The sequence below is a fragment of the Sycon ciliatum genome, chromosome 7 (assembly GCF_964019385.1).
Source record: "Sycon ciliatum chromosome 7, ocSycCili1.1, whole genome shotgun sequence".
Taxonomy (NCBI): Eukaryota; Metazoa; Porifera; class Calcarea; order Leucosolenida; family Sycettidae; genus Sycon; species Sycon ciliatum.
In genome coordinates, this window is record NC_088649.1 from 27387877 (window position 1) to 27403564 (window position 15688).

The following is a 15688-nucleotide window of genomic DNA, read 5'->3' on the forward strand; positions in this document are numbered from 1 at the left end:
GAATTAGTGTCAATCATTACCGGCAGTGTATTAGTGTTAACTGTATCCATTACGTGAGTTTGTTTTGTCCCTCGTACATTTTAGAGCCTCGGGCTAAGAAAAGGGTGCTATTGGCCTCACTCGCACAACTGAGAAAAGGGCACTTGAAAGCAGGGTACAGACCTTCGCTCTGTAAAGTTGCCTTCACATCTGTGGCCGTTACTATTAAATACTTCGAGATTTTTCAACACGGTTTTCCGCATATGAATCAGTGAGATTTTGAGTTTTAGGTATGCTATCTAACTGAATTTAACCAAAAATACCAATAGCACCCTTTTCTCAGCCTGGGGCTCATTACATTTAAGTACTCCTTGTGTTTTAACCTGGCTGGTGGTCTAGAGCGAGATGAATGTCTACATCAGATTCATAATTGCGACTCCAATGCTGCGTGTACCAACACGGTTAGGTCCTACAACTGCACGTGTAACTCTGGGTTTTACGGTGACGGCATATCCTGCAAAGGTATGTTACAATTGTTATTGGTATGATAATATTCCAAATAGAGCTTCAACGGAATGGTTTTGTTCTGGCAACTTCAGTTGCGCTCCGTGAAATCCAGCCAATAGTGCACATTGGCACCCTCAACTTGTACGGCCTTTGACGCCCTGAAAGCGGCATGAATGCATCTGGACGTACATAGGGTCCAGCGGATAATGCCGGCATTATATTCGGCATTATGAGACTATCCGAGCATCAGAGCATTATGGAGCATTAGATTCAAACAAAACGAGCATTGTGTGATGTTTTAGCGGCATTACAAATTGCATAGTAGATAATTATTTTGAAATCCCTGTTCTTTTTCTCAACAATCTGCTATATGCAGTCATGAGATCCAACCCTCCTCGTGTCTGAAATGCGTAGATCTACGGTTGGAGCACATTCTACCATGTACCTGTAGCCGTACATGACTTTGTGGACAAGTAACACTTTTAGCACTTTGTTCGCTGTAAGTAGCAATGCAGTCAGGTACGTACCGGTAAATGTACAGTCATGTACGTACAGTCGGAGCCAAAGAAATACGACACATAATATAAGCCAAAGGCAGCACCCATGGGGCCCTAGGATGTTTTTTAAACGGTTTTTGGATGGTGGAAGATGTATTGTAATAGAGTTTGGACTTGAAATGAGCCGAGGCACTACAACCAAAGATGTTCCACAAATTCGAAACGATGATTTACATGGAGTAGATGTTTGTTTAGAAATATTGGAGAGCTATGGATCATGGAGGGGACAGACGAAGAGGAGTTTTCTCATTGTGCCTCAGACTCTGGCGATGGCGTTTCCACCAGGATGAAGGAGCGGCTATGAACAGAAAGCGGAGAGCATTCCAAAGAACTGTCTTTGCTATGTCCAGCCAAGGCCAGGAGGCTCAAAGAAAAACTAGAATTACCCGTACTCCAGGACTCAGTTACAAATCCATATGAGCTCTTAGCATTGCATGCCCGACTTTTCTAGTGAAGCAGGTACTGCTAGTTGTGGACGGTTGTAATGCCAAGCCTGCAGTCAAATGCTATAAAAAAAGAGGAGTATCTTGGTCCTGCATTTATCTACACAAGACCAAGAGGAGAAGAAACCACCACAAGCAAAGGCTGTAGAATGGTACAATAACTTCCTACCACGTGTTTTCCCCGAGTTGGAGGGATCTCAATTGATGATCATCTCTCACGAACTGACTTAATGTCTCCTGTTTGGGATAAGGCATTTTTCACACAGTGGAATCAGTGACAGGTTGTCTGCAGGCAGGAATACCACTTGCCAAGATAAGCTTCCAGCATCCATATGATCACCAGTAATAATGGTTTTCACCTCTCAGTACCTGGATAATAAGGGGAAGAGATTTGATACATCCACTATTCTGCCATGGCCCTGCATCAAGTTGCAATGGAGAGCAGCCACTGGAGAAGCGAAAATGTCTTATAGTAATAACAGGTGGTAGACCCGGTGGGAGAAATTGCGGCAGATTCAGAGGCAGATAGATTATGTGGATTCCTTCCTTCAAGTTTAACAATTTACAGCCATTCTTCCTTTGCTGTCTCAAACCAAGAACATTACATCCCTTTCATAAGCATCATTATCAGCATTATAAGGCAATTATTGGAGCATTATTGGTAGCATTATACAAAAGTTTTCATAGCTTTATCCGCTGGACCCAAGACGTGCACATGTTCAAATTACTATGACGCAATCAGAACTGGTAAAGGGCGCCAGGTTTGCACTTTGGGTTGGGTTTCACCGTGCGCAGTTGTATGTGGTACATACATAGTAACTCCTCCATCAACATGGTCTTTTATTTCCGCTCCTATACCCATGTCTTGTCGTTGATGTTGCTGATGTTGTTATCGTTTTTGGAATCTTTCATTTTCTATTTTCACAATTACCTGTGGCCACAGAAAGCAGAAGGAACACAGATACGGAATCGAATAAAAATATGTAAAAAAAAACCACTGCATTCTAAAACGCAACGATACCAATTAAGAGTTTATGGAGTGCAGCGGTGTGGTATAATGAGGCTATAGTTACGATAAGCCATGCTTGGTCCCCGTCAGCGATATTGTCGCTTATCTTTCAGCTTTGTTTATTATGTCGCCAATGCTTACTCATCCCAATTTTGGTAAGCAAGTTAGTGTGCTAGTACCTGAAAGGTCTAGCTAGAGTTCGAGTGGATTTCGAGAGCGACAGGTGGGTGATTCTGATTGATACAGCGCCGCATCAAAATAGATTATCTTTGTACGCTGTGCAGGCAAGAGCAGCGCAAGCCACAAGAAAGTAATCGGCTACTCGGAATCAGCTCCATTTTGCTGAACGGCCGAGATCGCTCACCTCAGGGATCGCTCATCAAGCTGAGATCGCAGCTCCCTTACCTCCAGCTCAACGCTCGGAGTATCCTGCGCGTAGTGGAGATTTGCAAATGCTGTACGCGTCGTCGTCGTTCAAAATAAAATCTTGCAAAGAACGGCATCTGATTTGAACCACACAGGCTGTCGTGCTGCCCACGCGAAGTCCTATAGAGAAGGCGACCGTCACGATCGACTTCTCTTTAGAAAATAGCCAGGCAGCGGAGAGGAAGAGAGATGAGCTTGCAAAAGCAAGAGTGTCGATCCCGAGCAAAAATATTTGTCGCCAGCACCGAGAGCAGCGACGAGGAGGATCGGAAAAGTAGGAACCCTTCCTTGGACAATAAATTCCTCGCAGCTAGTTGTCATTCTATACCTTACTGTCCATCATACCAAGGTGTATCACTTCACGTGCACGTGTTCATGTCCAAAGTCTAAGTTCAAATTGTCAAAAGATAAGCGACAATATTGCTGACGCGGACTAAGTAATATCTGTGGTTGATTATAGGGAAGCTGGGGAGTTTCTTAACCTTCTTGTGCGTTTTGTGGGTACCTCAAAGATTCGGATAATTCTTAGGTTGCGAATGGAGTAGATGGATTGCAGGAATGTGTGATGGTGCACATCTATGGTGCAGGCTGTGTTCAAAAATGAATTGGCAGAGATTATGGCAGCTGCTAAATGAGGGCCATTTGAGCCGGTGCAGCAGCACGGAGTGATTACTATGTTCAAAGAGGGGGTGCATAATAGACGCGTGGCACACCCCAGGGCGCGCTCAAGCCGGTCCTTGAGTTTAAAGGGCGATCAGAGAGTATTGCACTATTGAAATACAAAAACACTTTTAAAAAAGTGATAGGAAAGGGATTATTGGAACTAGTTTTCGTACAACACTCATCAAGAATCAACGTTGCTCTAAAGAACAAGGCGAATGAAAGATAGAACAAGTCAGTATTGGTGCAACTGTGAGGTGTGTATCGTTCAGTGCGACGGCTGGTGGTCAAGGAGCAGAGCGGTTGGTGTGATGGAAACGGATTTTCAGTACATGCCAGGTCTTCAGACACTGTATGGTTGTTGCCACCGCTGACTGGAGATGCTCTTCCGTGTCTAGAAATAGCTCATGAACAGCAATGGCAGCAACAATGCTAAGCAATTGACATGGTGCAAAACAAACTAAAAAGGAAAGGAGAAAAACATGTAAGAGAAAACTTTAAAAAACGGATGGAAAAAGGATTAAGAACTCCGATGGCGAGCCAAGGAAATCAAATTTTATAACAGGGAAATTGTGGGCCCAAGTTATGCGAAACTGACAAGGAGTACTGAGACATTCTGACGCTAGTCTTGATCTGTCTCATTTAGATCTTGTCCACTTCTCGTTGTTAAAAGAGGAAAATCGTGGGTGCACATCCAGTACATTTGTATATTTGCGTGCTTCTCTCTCTCTATCTCTTTCTCTTTCTCTTTCTCTCTCTTTCTCTCTCTCTCTCCCTCCTCTCTCCCTCTCTCTCTCTCTCTCTCTCTCTCTCTCTCTCTCTCTCTTCTCTCTCTCTCTCTCTCTCTCTCTCTCTCTCTCTCTCTCTCTCTCTCTCTCTCTCTCGCACTCTCTCTCTAGCATCCTAGACCACGCCACCACTCCCCTTATCAATGGCTCACACATGACGGGTTTACATGGCTCCAGTAAAAAAAAAAACAGCTGGGGAGTAGAGCTGAGTGACAAGCCTCAGCAAGGGACATCAGACGAAATACGCATGCTGATTGGTGCAGACTATATCAACGCGATACTGCACAGCAAGGAAGAAGTTAATGGCGATACTGTGAGGCACACAGAGATTGGTAGTTTATTATCTGGTCCAGCGTCTGCACCCAGTCGAAACAGTCAGCCGGTGACCGTTTCATGTGTCGCAGCCCACATCAACAAACTATGGCAGTTGGATGAACCTCCAGGACAACATTAGCACTTGCCATCTTTCCCGCTATGTTGCCAGGGCAGCGGGTACCAAATGGGTCTCCAGTGCCGAAATGAGCGTCGCCCAACGGATAACTATGCTCAAGCTAGAGTCATCGCAACGGGGCTTCTGGAAAAGCTAAAGCGGAATGGGAAGCGTACGCTCTGTGATGATGTGCTGATCAGGGAGTACCGTGAGCTAGGAGCAATTGAGCTGGAGCCATGCGGAAGCGATGCCGGGTACTATGTACCGCATCATGGTGTATTCCGCGAGAACGCTCCAACCACGAAGTTACGAGTGGTGCTCAATGCCTCGGCGACGACTCCAGATGGCAAGTCGTTGAACGAAATGGTGGACCCTGGACCGTCGCTATTAAGGACGTTTGGCAAAGCGAAAGTTCGAACTTTTTCTTGCCGTCATAATTTCCGAAAATTTATTTAGAAAATAGAGACTTGTGAGGTTTAGCAACACGAAAGATCCTTTTACGCAAAAAAAGAGCCCAGAGTTCTTCATAAGGGTATTAATGTATACCGTACGTGTAGGTCCACGTGCACCTACACGTGGACCTACATGTGGCGAAGGTTCTTGAGGTCTCCTTGACTTTGGAGCTTGCACGGACCTCTGCTTACAAGTAGTTTTGTTGAGAAGAAAGTGGATGTGGTTGGTGACCTTGACGGTGGATCCCACGCAATTTGGGCTTTGCTTCTGCTGGAACACGATGCGGTTGAGTTGGACGACGAGGAGCTTCTGCTAGTCCTACAGATGGTTGACCATGACGCTGCTCGTGGAAAGTTTGCGCCGCTCCAAGAAATTTCGCAGCCTTGTTTTTGCCTGGACGATTTGGATGACGATGTGTGCTTGAGGAACTTCAGGTTCAGGCAGAAGCAGGTAAAAGAGCTGCACAATGCGCTACGTATGCCAGAACGTATGAAGGCTCCGTGTCACCTGAAGTTGACCGGTCTGGAGGGGCTCCTGCTAGGGCTGCGTCGCCTTTGCTACCCAAGCCGATTGAGAGATTTGGACCCTGAATTTGGGAGAGCCAATACATTCCTCAGCATAATGTTAAATGCAACACTGTGCTGGATGTGATGCAATGCTGTGCTGGATGTGGGAGCGATGAATGCACTGTATAGTGGCTTCTTTCACCCAGCCATACTTCACCCAGCCATACTTCACCCAGCCATACTTCACCCAGCCATACTTCACCCAGCCATACTTCACCCAGCCATACTTCACCCAGCCATACTTCACCCAGCCATACTTCACGCAGCCATACTTCACCCAGCAGCGGATAACATCCTATGCTTCATCGACGGTACGATTCGCCCCATCTGCCGCCCCGAACTGAACTAGCGGGTACACTACAATGGCCACAAGCATACCCATGCGGTTAAGTAGCAGTGCGTTGTCGCAGTTCCAGATGGACTGATTTGCCACATACACCGTCCTATCCAGGGTCGCCATCGGCATGATGCAGGCGTGCTCACGGAAAGTGAACTGGTGCCTCTAATGCAGCAACACATGCGCCGACCCGATGGTGGTTTCTGGGCCCTGTACGGTGATGCGGCGTACCCTCTCAGTGAAGTTATCATGAAAGGCTTCCAATGTGCAGGCATCAACCTACAGCAAGAGGAATTCATTTCTTCAATGAGCGCTGCTCGCACTTCAGTGGAGTGGACATTTGGCACTCTCTGGGCATATGTTGATATGCGAAAGCAGCAGAAGGTGGGCCTACAGCCTGTAGGAATAGTGTACTTGCTGGCTGCTCTGTTGACTAATTTCTTTGGAAAGGGAACAAAACATCCGACTTCTTCAAGCTGTGTGTTCCAACACTTGATGAGTAGGTCCTCCAGTAGAGAATTATCCCGAAGAGTGTGCCTTCGTCTGTAGTCCATTTGGGTGACTGTACCATGCCAAGCTTAGTTGTTCCATCTTAAGAGAGCATGTCTGAGAAAACCACAACATATGTGCAAGTCGATCTCCCAGATTTCGCTCAAATTTTGCAGGTAGGTTTGCTTTGGGGTGTAGATCGACATTCCAAAGCCCGCACAAAATCTTTTGAAGGGAACAATGAAATTGGCATACCCCTCAATATTGGCCCAATATTGGCAAGATTTATGGGTCTACAAACGAGCCACGGCACAGCGTACAAGAACAAGCTACGAACAAAACTCCATCAAGCCAACATTACCTCACCTTCGAAGAGTTCTTGGGGCAGCACCACTTAGCCACGCCAGCATCCCAGAAGACGAGGGCAATCATCCCTTGACGCCACAAATGATCGTCTTGAAAATAGCCAAATTACAAGCGCTGATAAAACAGCGAGCTACGTCCTCAATTAGCAAACACTATACACCGGCAGATAGTAGAACACCTCTTCTAGCACTGAGGACATGTCCCCCTCATCCTTTTTGGGTTTTCTTGAAATAAACAATTTTTCCACTCGACCATTCTGAAATACGTCCCAACTCATACCTGCGCAGGAAAGCTCGCCCCTCCGCGACGTCTAGTCACCAATTTCTACTCCAACACCACTCCCAACGCTGCAGAACAAAGTGTATTGTTGACTCTGACAAGAAAAAGCAGCGGTGATCACTTGCCACTCCAAACGACAAGCTTCTCCTTGCGCCACCAAAATTTTTCGGTGCAACAGTTGATGCAAAAGAGACTGAGTTTTTGGCTTTTTGCGTGTAGTTTTTGGATTTTACTGCAAGAGGAATGATGAAATCACGTGCTTCTAGACACAAGAATGCCAGGTCTTGTAGATCACGGTTCAGCAGGTGTTCCGAGTCATCAGGGTATCCGTCCTGGGATCCAACTGCAGTTACCCCTGCCCCCAGTGAAGGTAATGCTTGCTACTAGTGTGGGTGGCTAAATCAGATGGCGGGGAGACTTGGCTGAAGTTGTAGGCTTTGACATACCACGTTGGGTTTACTGAAATCTTGACATGCCTATTGCGCACCATGCCTTCGCGGACGCCAGTGAGAAAGCGTTTCGATGCTCTTTGTATGCAGTCATCAATGGAGAGTCACACTTGGTATTTGCCAAGGTCAAAGTGGCAACGGTGTCTCCGCCCACGTTAGCCCGCCTTGAGTTACATGCAGTATGTCTAGCGGCTTGCTATGCTGAGTTTGTGGTGAAGCAGCTGCGTGTGACCTTCACGCAAGTCTATGGCTGGACTGACAGTCTCACTACCGTTCATTGGATCGGTAATCCATCGTACAAATGGAAAACATTTGTGGTGAACCGCGTCTGTCAAGACCAAGAGATATCGAAGAAGGTCGGCATTGGGTGGAACCATTGCCCGGGCCTTCACAACCCGGCAGATTTTCCGTCACATGGGAGTAATGCACAGCAGATCCGTAGTCCGTTCTTGTTGGGCGGGCCAACCTGGATCACGGAGCCCAATGACTGGCCCACCGCATCCTCAACCGCTGGCACTGATGAGTCCAGTAAAGAAGTGCGAGTGTCACCCACCACCTAAAGTGGAGAGTCTGATAATGAATGGTGGCTCCGATTCAGTAAGTGGTCGTGGGCACAGGGCATTGCGACTCGGATGTGGTTGGATACATTGGCGATGGCCAAGCTGGAAACTGCCACAGTTAGTACCAATAGTAAAGTCGGTGGATATTTCCACTTGATGATGGTGTGCAGTGTTTGCAAATCAAAGCATTTCCTGTTTTCTTGTGTGGTATTAAAAGCTGGTCAGAGTTCCTTTTGTGTTTGTTCTTTTTTTGCCGCATTGCCGCTTTGCCATAGCTACGGGAATTAAAGTTATGTTATTATCTTGTTACAGTTGTGTACATTTGCTTCATAACTCGTTTCCAAGTGATTTCCCTGGGGTAACCCTTTCGAACGTTGGAGTATTCGTTCATCTCTAGTTGCTGCCAACAGCGATAATTGCTGTGCCATTGTGATCACGTGTGCCAGCAATGACTGTTATTTGTTTGTGTCTTGTCTGATTTTTCAATTGCAGTTGTTACATGCGCTACTCCATTAGCGCCTACATTTGGCAGTTTCTCTCTACCGGCTGGTGTATCAAGCTTTGTCTATAACACACTGGGAACATTTGTCTGCAATCCCGGCCATCGCCTTGTCGGCCATGCCACCACACAGTGTTTAGCCAATGGTGATGTCAGCAGCACACCGCCCATGTGCCAGAACGTCAATGAGTGTGCAAATACCACATTGCATACATGCGATCAAAATGCGTTGTGTAGTGATGTGATTGGAACATTCAGCTGCAAGTGTATGGTTGGGTACACTGGCGATGGACAAGCTGGAAACTGCCACAGTTAGTACCAATAGTAAAGTCAGTGGATATTTCCACTTGATGATGGTGTGCAGTGCTTGCAAACCAAACCATTTCCTGTTTTCTTGTGTGGTGTTGAAAGCTGGTCAGAGTTCCTTTTTATGTTTGTTAGTTCTTTGCCGCATTTTCTGCTGCTTCTGCCATAACACCCCAGAGTGTCCACTGTCCGCTGAAATGATCTGTGCAGCAGCAGTTTGCATGATTTATCTGTGCACATGTTCTGCTGGTTTCAGAATTTGGACAAGTATAGATTATACCAGAGTTTGTAGAATCAATCGACAGCGACACGGGTGTTTATAATCCCGAGAAAAGATCAAATTGTTTTCACAGCAATTGAGATTGAGGCTATTAGAGCTGTCTGATGAATTTGAATTGTTTTTGTTGTCCCTATAATATGACGCTGGCCATGGTTACATGCAGTATGTAATCAGTTAGTAACCCCTTGCATTCTGCTCACATACTGGTGTTCAGACATTGATGAATGTTTGCCGGCTAGCCCATGCCATGTGGATGCTAGCTGCATTGATAATGATGGCGGATACATGTGTCTGTGCAAGTCAGGTTACCACGGAAATGGAACTCAATGTCAAGGTCAGTCAACAATTTGTAATGAGTACAGAGGTGTCGGCACAGTCAAATTGTTCGGGATGTGGAAACTCGAAAGTTATGCTCATTGCGCCAATTTCCAGAGACCAATTTTGTTGGCAGCACTTAACATGTAGCTGATAGAGGCCTGTCATTGTCATGCGTTACGGAGCGTCTTTATATTTTCCGGCTAGGTACTCAAGATCCAGCTGTTAGCCTGTGTTTTTGCATCTAGTCCTGCATCTATCAGGGTGTGTTTAGAGAATGTTTACAGTCTACTCATGCCAATTAAAACCATGCAAAAGCATTCAGGTACCTAGGATGGGGTCCCGGCTTCAGACCAGCAATGTTCTTGTTTTCCAGATTTCAGCTTCTTGTTCTTATTGTATTCCGCTAGTGTCCGAGAGTAGATGTGAACTGTACAAAGTAACTTTAGATGAAAACCCGCTATTCCTGAGTTTAGTGTTCAGCCTGTTTCATTACAAAAATTGTAATCTTTTTGTTCTTGAAGAGGAAGGTTTTTGAGCTGATGAGCTTGTTACCAACTCTCGGCAAAACACTGAAAGCTATTTTTTTGCTTTTTGCCGTCGTCAGGTGAAAGTTCAAGCTAGGCAAAGGAGAGTTGTTCTTGGGCACTCAATGTTACTGTACATAATGAGTACTTTCTCACCTAGTCGCAGATGCAGAGAAGCAGCTTAAGTCGCTGCCACAGGAAGGGAGAACGGTTTTTCTGCAGCGAGAGAGACTCTGCTAGAACTGCCTCAAGTAGTAGGGATTATCGGTCAGGCGCGAGGTGCACAAAATGCCAGGGGAAGCACCATCTGCAAATACATGATGTGTTGGACGGAGCAGGTTACAGGCGGGAGAAACCGACTGAGATAGTAACAGAGAAGAAGGTGGGATCGTGCTGTCTACACTCAGCAAGTGTGCGACTGATGACCGGAGTGGCACGAGTTCAGGGAAGAACTCGAAAGGCGAAGGTTCGCGTGTTCCTGGACTCCGGTGCTGAGGCGTCATTTGTGACTGCAACGTTGGTGTTGTAAATGTACAGGTGAAGCCGTTCGGCGCGAAACCAACCCAACGGCGCATGGATAAGTACGCCATCACGATCCAAGGTAGCTGCGCTCTGCTAGCATTCCGGTACGTGCATTCGTGCTCCCTCCATCTCGCTCTCTCTCTCTCTCTCTCCTCTCTCCTCTCTCTCTCTCCCTCTCTCTTTCTTTCTCTCTCTCTTTCTGCTGGGCCTGTACTACGCGTCACGTGTTTGGCGCTTGTCGCGTAGCGCTGGACCAGGACGTTACACGTATACACCTGGAGGCACGACAACGTACTCGGGGTCATCGACAGGAACATGCGTGAGGAGATTCGAATCCGCGCTGATGCAAACACCGTACAAACCGAAAATTCAAATGAGCTTGACTTCATCTCGTTTTGCAAGGCGGGAGAGAAGCCAGTTCGCGTTCAGCCCAGACGAAAGTTGGTTACGACTGATCTCCTGTCATCGGCCTCAGACTTGAAACTTCTTGTCGACGCAGTTAGTGCAAAGATTTCTTTCCCTAGCTGTGTTGCACTTACCAACCTAAGACCAGATATAGTTTTGTAATCAACGAGTTGTAGGATTGTATTCTGGTCGGAGTTGACAGTTTGTGCTGAGGACAGATTCAGTGTCAGTAACTCCCGGAAGGATAGGCGGTATGCGGATCTGGCCGATCAATGCCGAGCAAACGGGTGGCAGGCCGTTTCTTTTTCGGTTGAGGTAGGTGTGCGTGGTTTCATCCCGGACTCTCTTCGGAGGGCTCTGAAAGCGCTTGGGTTTTCTAATTGAAGAATAAAATTTATTTGAAATTTGTGCATTAAGACGTCTCTGTGAAGCAGCTACATCATCTGGTTGCAACGTCAACAAAAACACTGGTCGGAAGATCCACTTTTCTGAGGTACTGTATGTGGGGCTCCGTTTATTGAGGTCCGTTGAAATTTATTCTCTTTATCTTATTATTTGTTTTCTATAATTTCCCCATATGAGTTCCTGCTTGCGTCTGCGGCTGTACAACACTTTTATTATTCCAGTACTAACGTACAACTCGGGTACGTGGGGGGGGGGGGTCAGTGTGACCATTCTGTCTCGCCTGGATTCCTTCCACCGCCGTCAGCTAAGGTCACTCATCGGTGTGAAATGGCCACAAATAATACCGAATGATGCTCTCTATGCCAGATGCGAAGCTGAACCCTTGAGTATCATGGTGAAGAGATCACGCTGGAGGCTGTTTGGCCACATCCTGCGGATGGCAGATGAATCCCCAGCTGTTATGGCTATGTTCGCGTACTTCGCCAATCAGCAACAGCAGTGCTGGAGGGGTAGACCGCGGACGACCCTGCCGCAGGCGTTGGTGGGAGATCTGCGCCAAGCCAATGCCGGATTGCTCGGGAACCTAACCGCTCTGCAGAGTTGCAAGCCATTGCCCATGACCGACCCGCATGGCGAGATCTATGTATGAAGATCTGTGCATCGTGATATTCCGACAGATCCTGAAACAGTCAAACTCAGGAAATAGCACTACCGGTATTATTATCACTCAGGCTGCAATATTCAATGACATATAGACATAGTCATAAATGACATATTTTCAATACCCATGAGCTACATGAGCCGCGGCCAGCAAAAAAGGTACTATAGAAAATTTCGGAAATTGTTCAGAATGGGTGTTTGAAGTTTGGAATAGAAAAAAATCTTTTTGAGTTGAGGTGGTTTTGTACTTTTTACGAGTTGTCTCCTTGATGAGGATCGCTTCAAGATTATTAATTTTGTTTTCATCTTGACAAGGTATCAAGTGGCGCAACTTCATCTTTCAACAAGTGTGAGTGCATGGAAGAGGCGTACTGAAAGTAGAGAATCCACAGAGTGTCATGGCATGCACGAGTACTAGTAGAAGACGAAGCCTAGAAATTTGCGGTGCGAGCGTTGACGACCTCGCTGCGCTACGGGAACATGACGAAAGTTTTTACGGCCTAAACAGCAGTGATACGATCGCCGAATCGTCTGGCTCAGACGACTCAGATTCGGACACACCTGCAGAAAAGCGGACCTGTTTACCGCTGGAGTCGCAGAGCAGTGATGACGAGTATTTCAGCAATGCAGAGGATGCCACTAGCGATGGAACGAGTGCAACAAGTGGAGCGGCAGCGGCGATGATACGTGACGCACTGGACATCGGTTGCAAATGCAAAGTGAATCATTGGACCAAGCTACCTCCGGACCAGCTCGAGGAACTGGTATGTAACTTGAGAGCAATGAAGAGGAGTGAGCTGAAGCGGTACGTGCTGGGCGAACTTGCAGCGATAATGAAAATATCTAGCCCCAGCGCTGGAGCTAGCTGCAACTGCAAGTTCTCGCAAATTTTCGTTCACATATGCAATGCTCGGTGTTGTCGTCTGTCGTGAAGTGTTCCAAGATGCACATGGATTGTCGCACACTCTACTACGTAAATTACAAGAAGACGCTGAACATCTACTTACAACGCCACAGAGCAGCAAGAGTAAGGGCAAACCCCCGCCCAATATCTTACCTACTGCAGTGGCTGACAATGTTGTGCAGTTTATCAAAAACTATGCATCTCGGTATGGAATGCCACAACCAGCAGCACCCAGGGGACGCGCAGCTAGTTGTACAAAGAAAGAAATTCATTGTCTATACTGTGATTCTGAAGGTGCGCATCCTATTAGTCTGACCACGTTCAAACGGCCTTGGAAAACTAATAGCAATACTCCATATTATGTGCATCATGAAGCAGAGGTCTGATGTTTGCGCACGCTGTGAGCGGCTGCGTGCACGGGAATCTCCTGGTGTCGTTTGCATGAAGAAGCACTGTCAAGCAGATGAGGTTGAGATAAGGCACATGCGCTCGTCAACCAACTCTGCTGCTGTCGCTGCAAGCCGCCTGCCCACAACCTTGCCAAGGCTGCTGTACCTGAACAAGGAGATCAAGCAATACCTGGAGCAATGCCACAGGCCAAGAAGAGGCCGAGGGCATGGCAGAGGACTTATAACTAACTATAATGCAGAAGTCAACTGACAGCAATTGCCAATGTGGACACCCTTGTACATATAGTGGTATTTAATCACCCCCAGCACCTTAGAATACGTTCAAACTATCAGGAATGATAATTCACATATGAAGAAGCGGTTTGGAGCAAAAAAACTGTTTTCCAAAAATTCACCCTATAGTACCATTTTTGCTGGCTGCGGCTCACATTGTATATGATAATAATTATTATATCATTATATCATCGTTCTAGCTCGATTTTTTCCCCTGTCATAGTCCTGTTTATCATGTTCAGCATAAGCAAAGTTGTGGATGATGCTTGCATGGTTGACTCCAACGCGTACATGCAAGTAATTATTAATAAATAATATGAGTTCCTATCAGTTGCCGTGAATACCTTGAGTGGAGAGCGAGCATTGAACCGGGTTCTTAATAACCCATACCCAGTTCGCAAGGCTGGACGGGGTTGTGAGCAGGCTTTCATTTCATCTTTTCTTATTATTTCTTATTATTTCTGCTTTTCATCTCATTACAAACATTTTGCGCATTTTTTCTCCATCTGCGCATAAAATCTAGACTGACAACCTGCTTGTTAAATCATGCACCTGCTTTCAGGCCTAAAAACTCTGTTGTACAGGTCTCAGTCCTCATTTGTTAGACTTAGAGGGGGACAGAGGATAGGGGTCACAGTTCTGCGAGGAAGTGGACCTGTGGATCCGCAATGGATGGTTGGTACCCCATGACCAAGCAGTCCATGGTGAGCCTGGTGCTGTGTTGCCCTTGTTGGCGTAGGCCCAGACGCAATAGGTGTCCACCCCTGTCCGCCCGTGTTTGGACTACCGGCAACATAACAAGTTGATTGTGTCGCATCCAGGTTTGGACGTGCCTGTTTGCCAAGAGAAGTTGTGTCAGTGGAGGTCTACTGGCAACGTCGACAGCCACGTGTTGCCGGACATCAGCAAGGCTTACCTTAACATCCGCATCGCGCCAGCTCTCGCCAAGTTCCAAACGGTCGTCTGGAAGGGCCAGCTGTTCGCAATGGAGAGGATGGGCTTCGGTCTATCGATTGCGCCCAAATTCATGGACATAATCATCAAGTGCGTCCTCCGTGCGTATGCTGATGTGGATAACTATGTCGACGATTTGTATGTTCCCAAGCCTCGCCTGCGTGCTGTCACCGATTAGCTGTCGCAGTACGGGTTGCGCACCAAGCCAGCGTTACCAGTCGTCTCTGCTAGGGTACTCCGTCTGCAGCTGTCAGAGTCTGCAGATGGCCAAGTGAGGTGGAAGCGTCGTGGTGACGTCATGCCGACCTGTCAGCCCGATGCCATCACACGACGTGAGATTTTCAAGTGGTGTGGCAAGCTGACCAGCCACTATCCCGTCGGCTCCTGGCTGCGCCCAGCATGCAGTTATCTGAAGCGTCTGTCTAGCCTTCAGCCTGGATGGGACGATCCAGTGTGTCATGAAGTCATCGCTTGTTGTGCGGAAGTCATTCGCCGTCTGCAGACCGATGACCCTGCGCAAGGTGTGTGGTCAGTTCCTTAAGTGATGCTTCGGACATCGCACATCGTGCTGTCATTCAGGCTGATGTCATTCAGGCTGATGGTATAATTGTCGAGGATGGCTGCTGGCTGCGGCAGAAGGACGACCGGCGACACATTAACATCGTTGAGCTTGACGCCGTGATCAAGGGGTTGCAACTTGCCGTGCAGTGGCAAGTGAAGGAGCTCACGCTATTCACCGATTCCAAGACTGTGGCTGCTTGGTTGCAATCGGTGCTTGGCAAGGTGTCTCGTGTTCGCGTCAGCGGCCTGCAGCAGGTACTTGTACAGCGCCGTCTCCAGATTATCACTGATCTCATCGCTGTCACGGGCTTGACAGTCAAGGTCCAGTGGATCAGCAGTCAGCAGAACAAGGCGGATCAATTGACCCGT

At 47.2% G+C, this 15688-nt stretch overlaps 1 protein-coding gene across 1 annotated transcript in view; it reads left to right on the forward strand.

Annotated features, from left to right (window-relative positions):
- LOC135821764 (uncharacterized) overlaps positions 1–15688 on the forward strand; it is a 49385-nt gene that overhangs the window by 13087 nt on the left and 20610 nt on the right. The window contains exons 2-4 of the mRNA XM_065334762.1: positions 379–501; positions 8791–9108; positions 9598–9717. Coding sequence (XP_065190834.1) covers positions 8967–9108; positions 9598–9717 — 262 coding nt within the window. The 5' untranslated portion in view covers positions 379–501; positions 8791–8966. The remainder of the gene's footprint in view (positions 1–378; positions 502–8790; positions 9109–9597; positions 9718–15688) is intronic.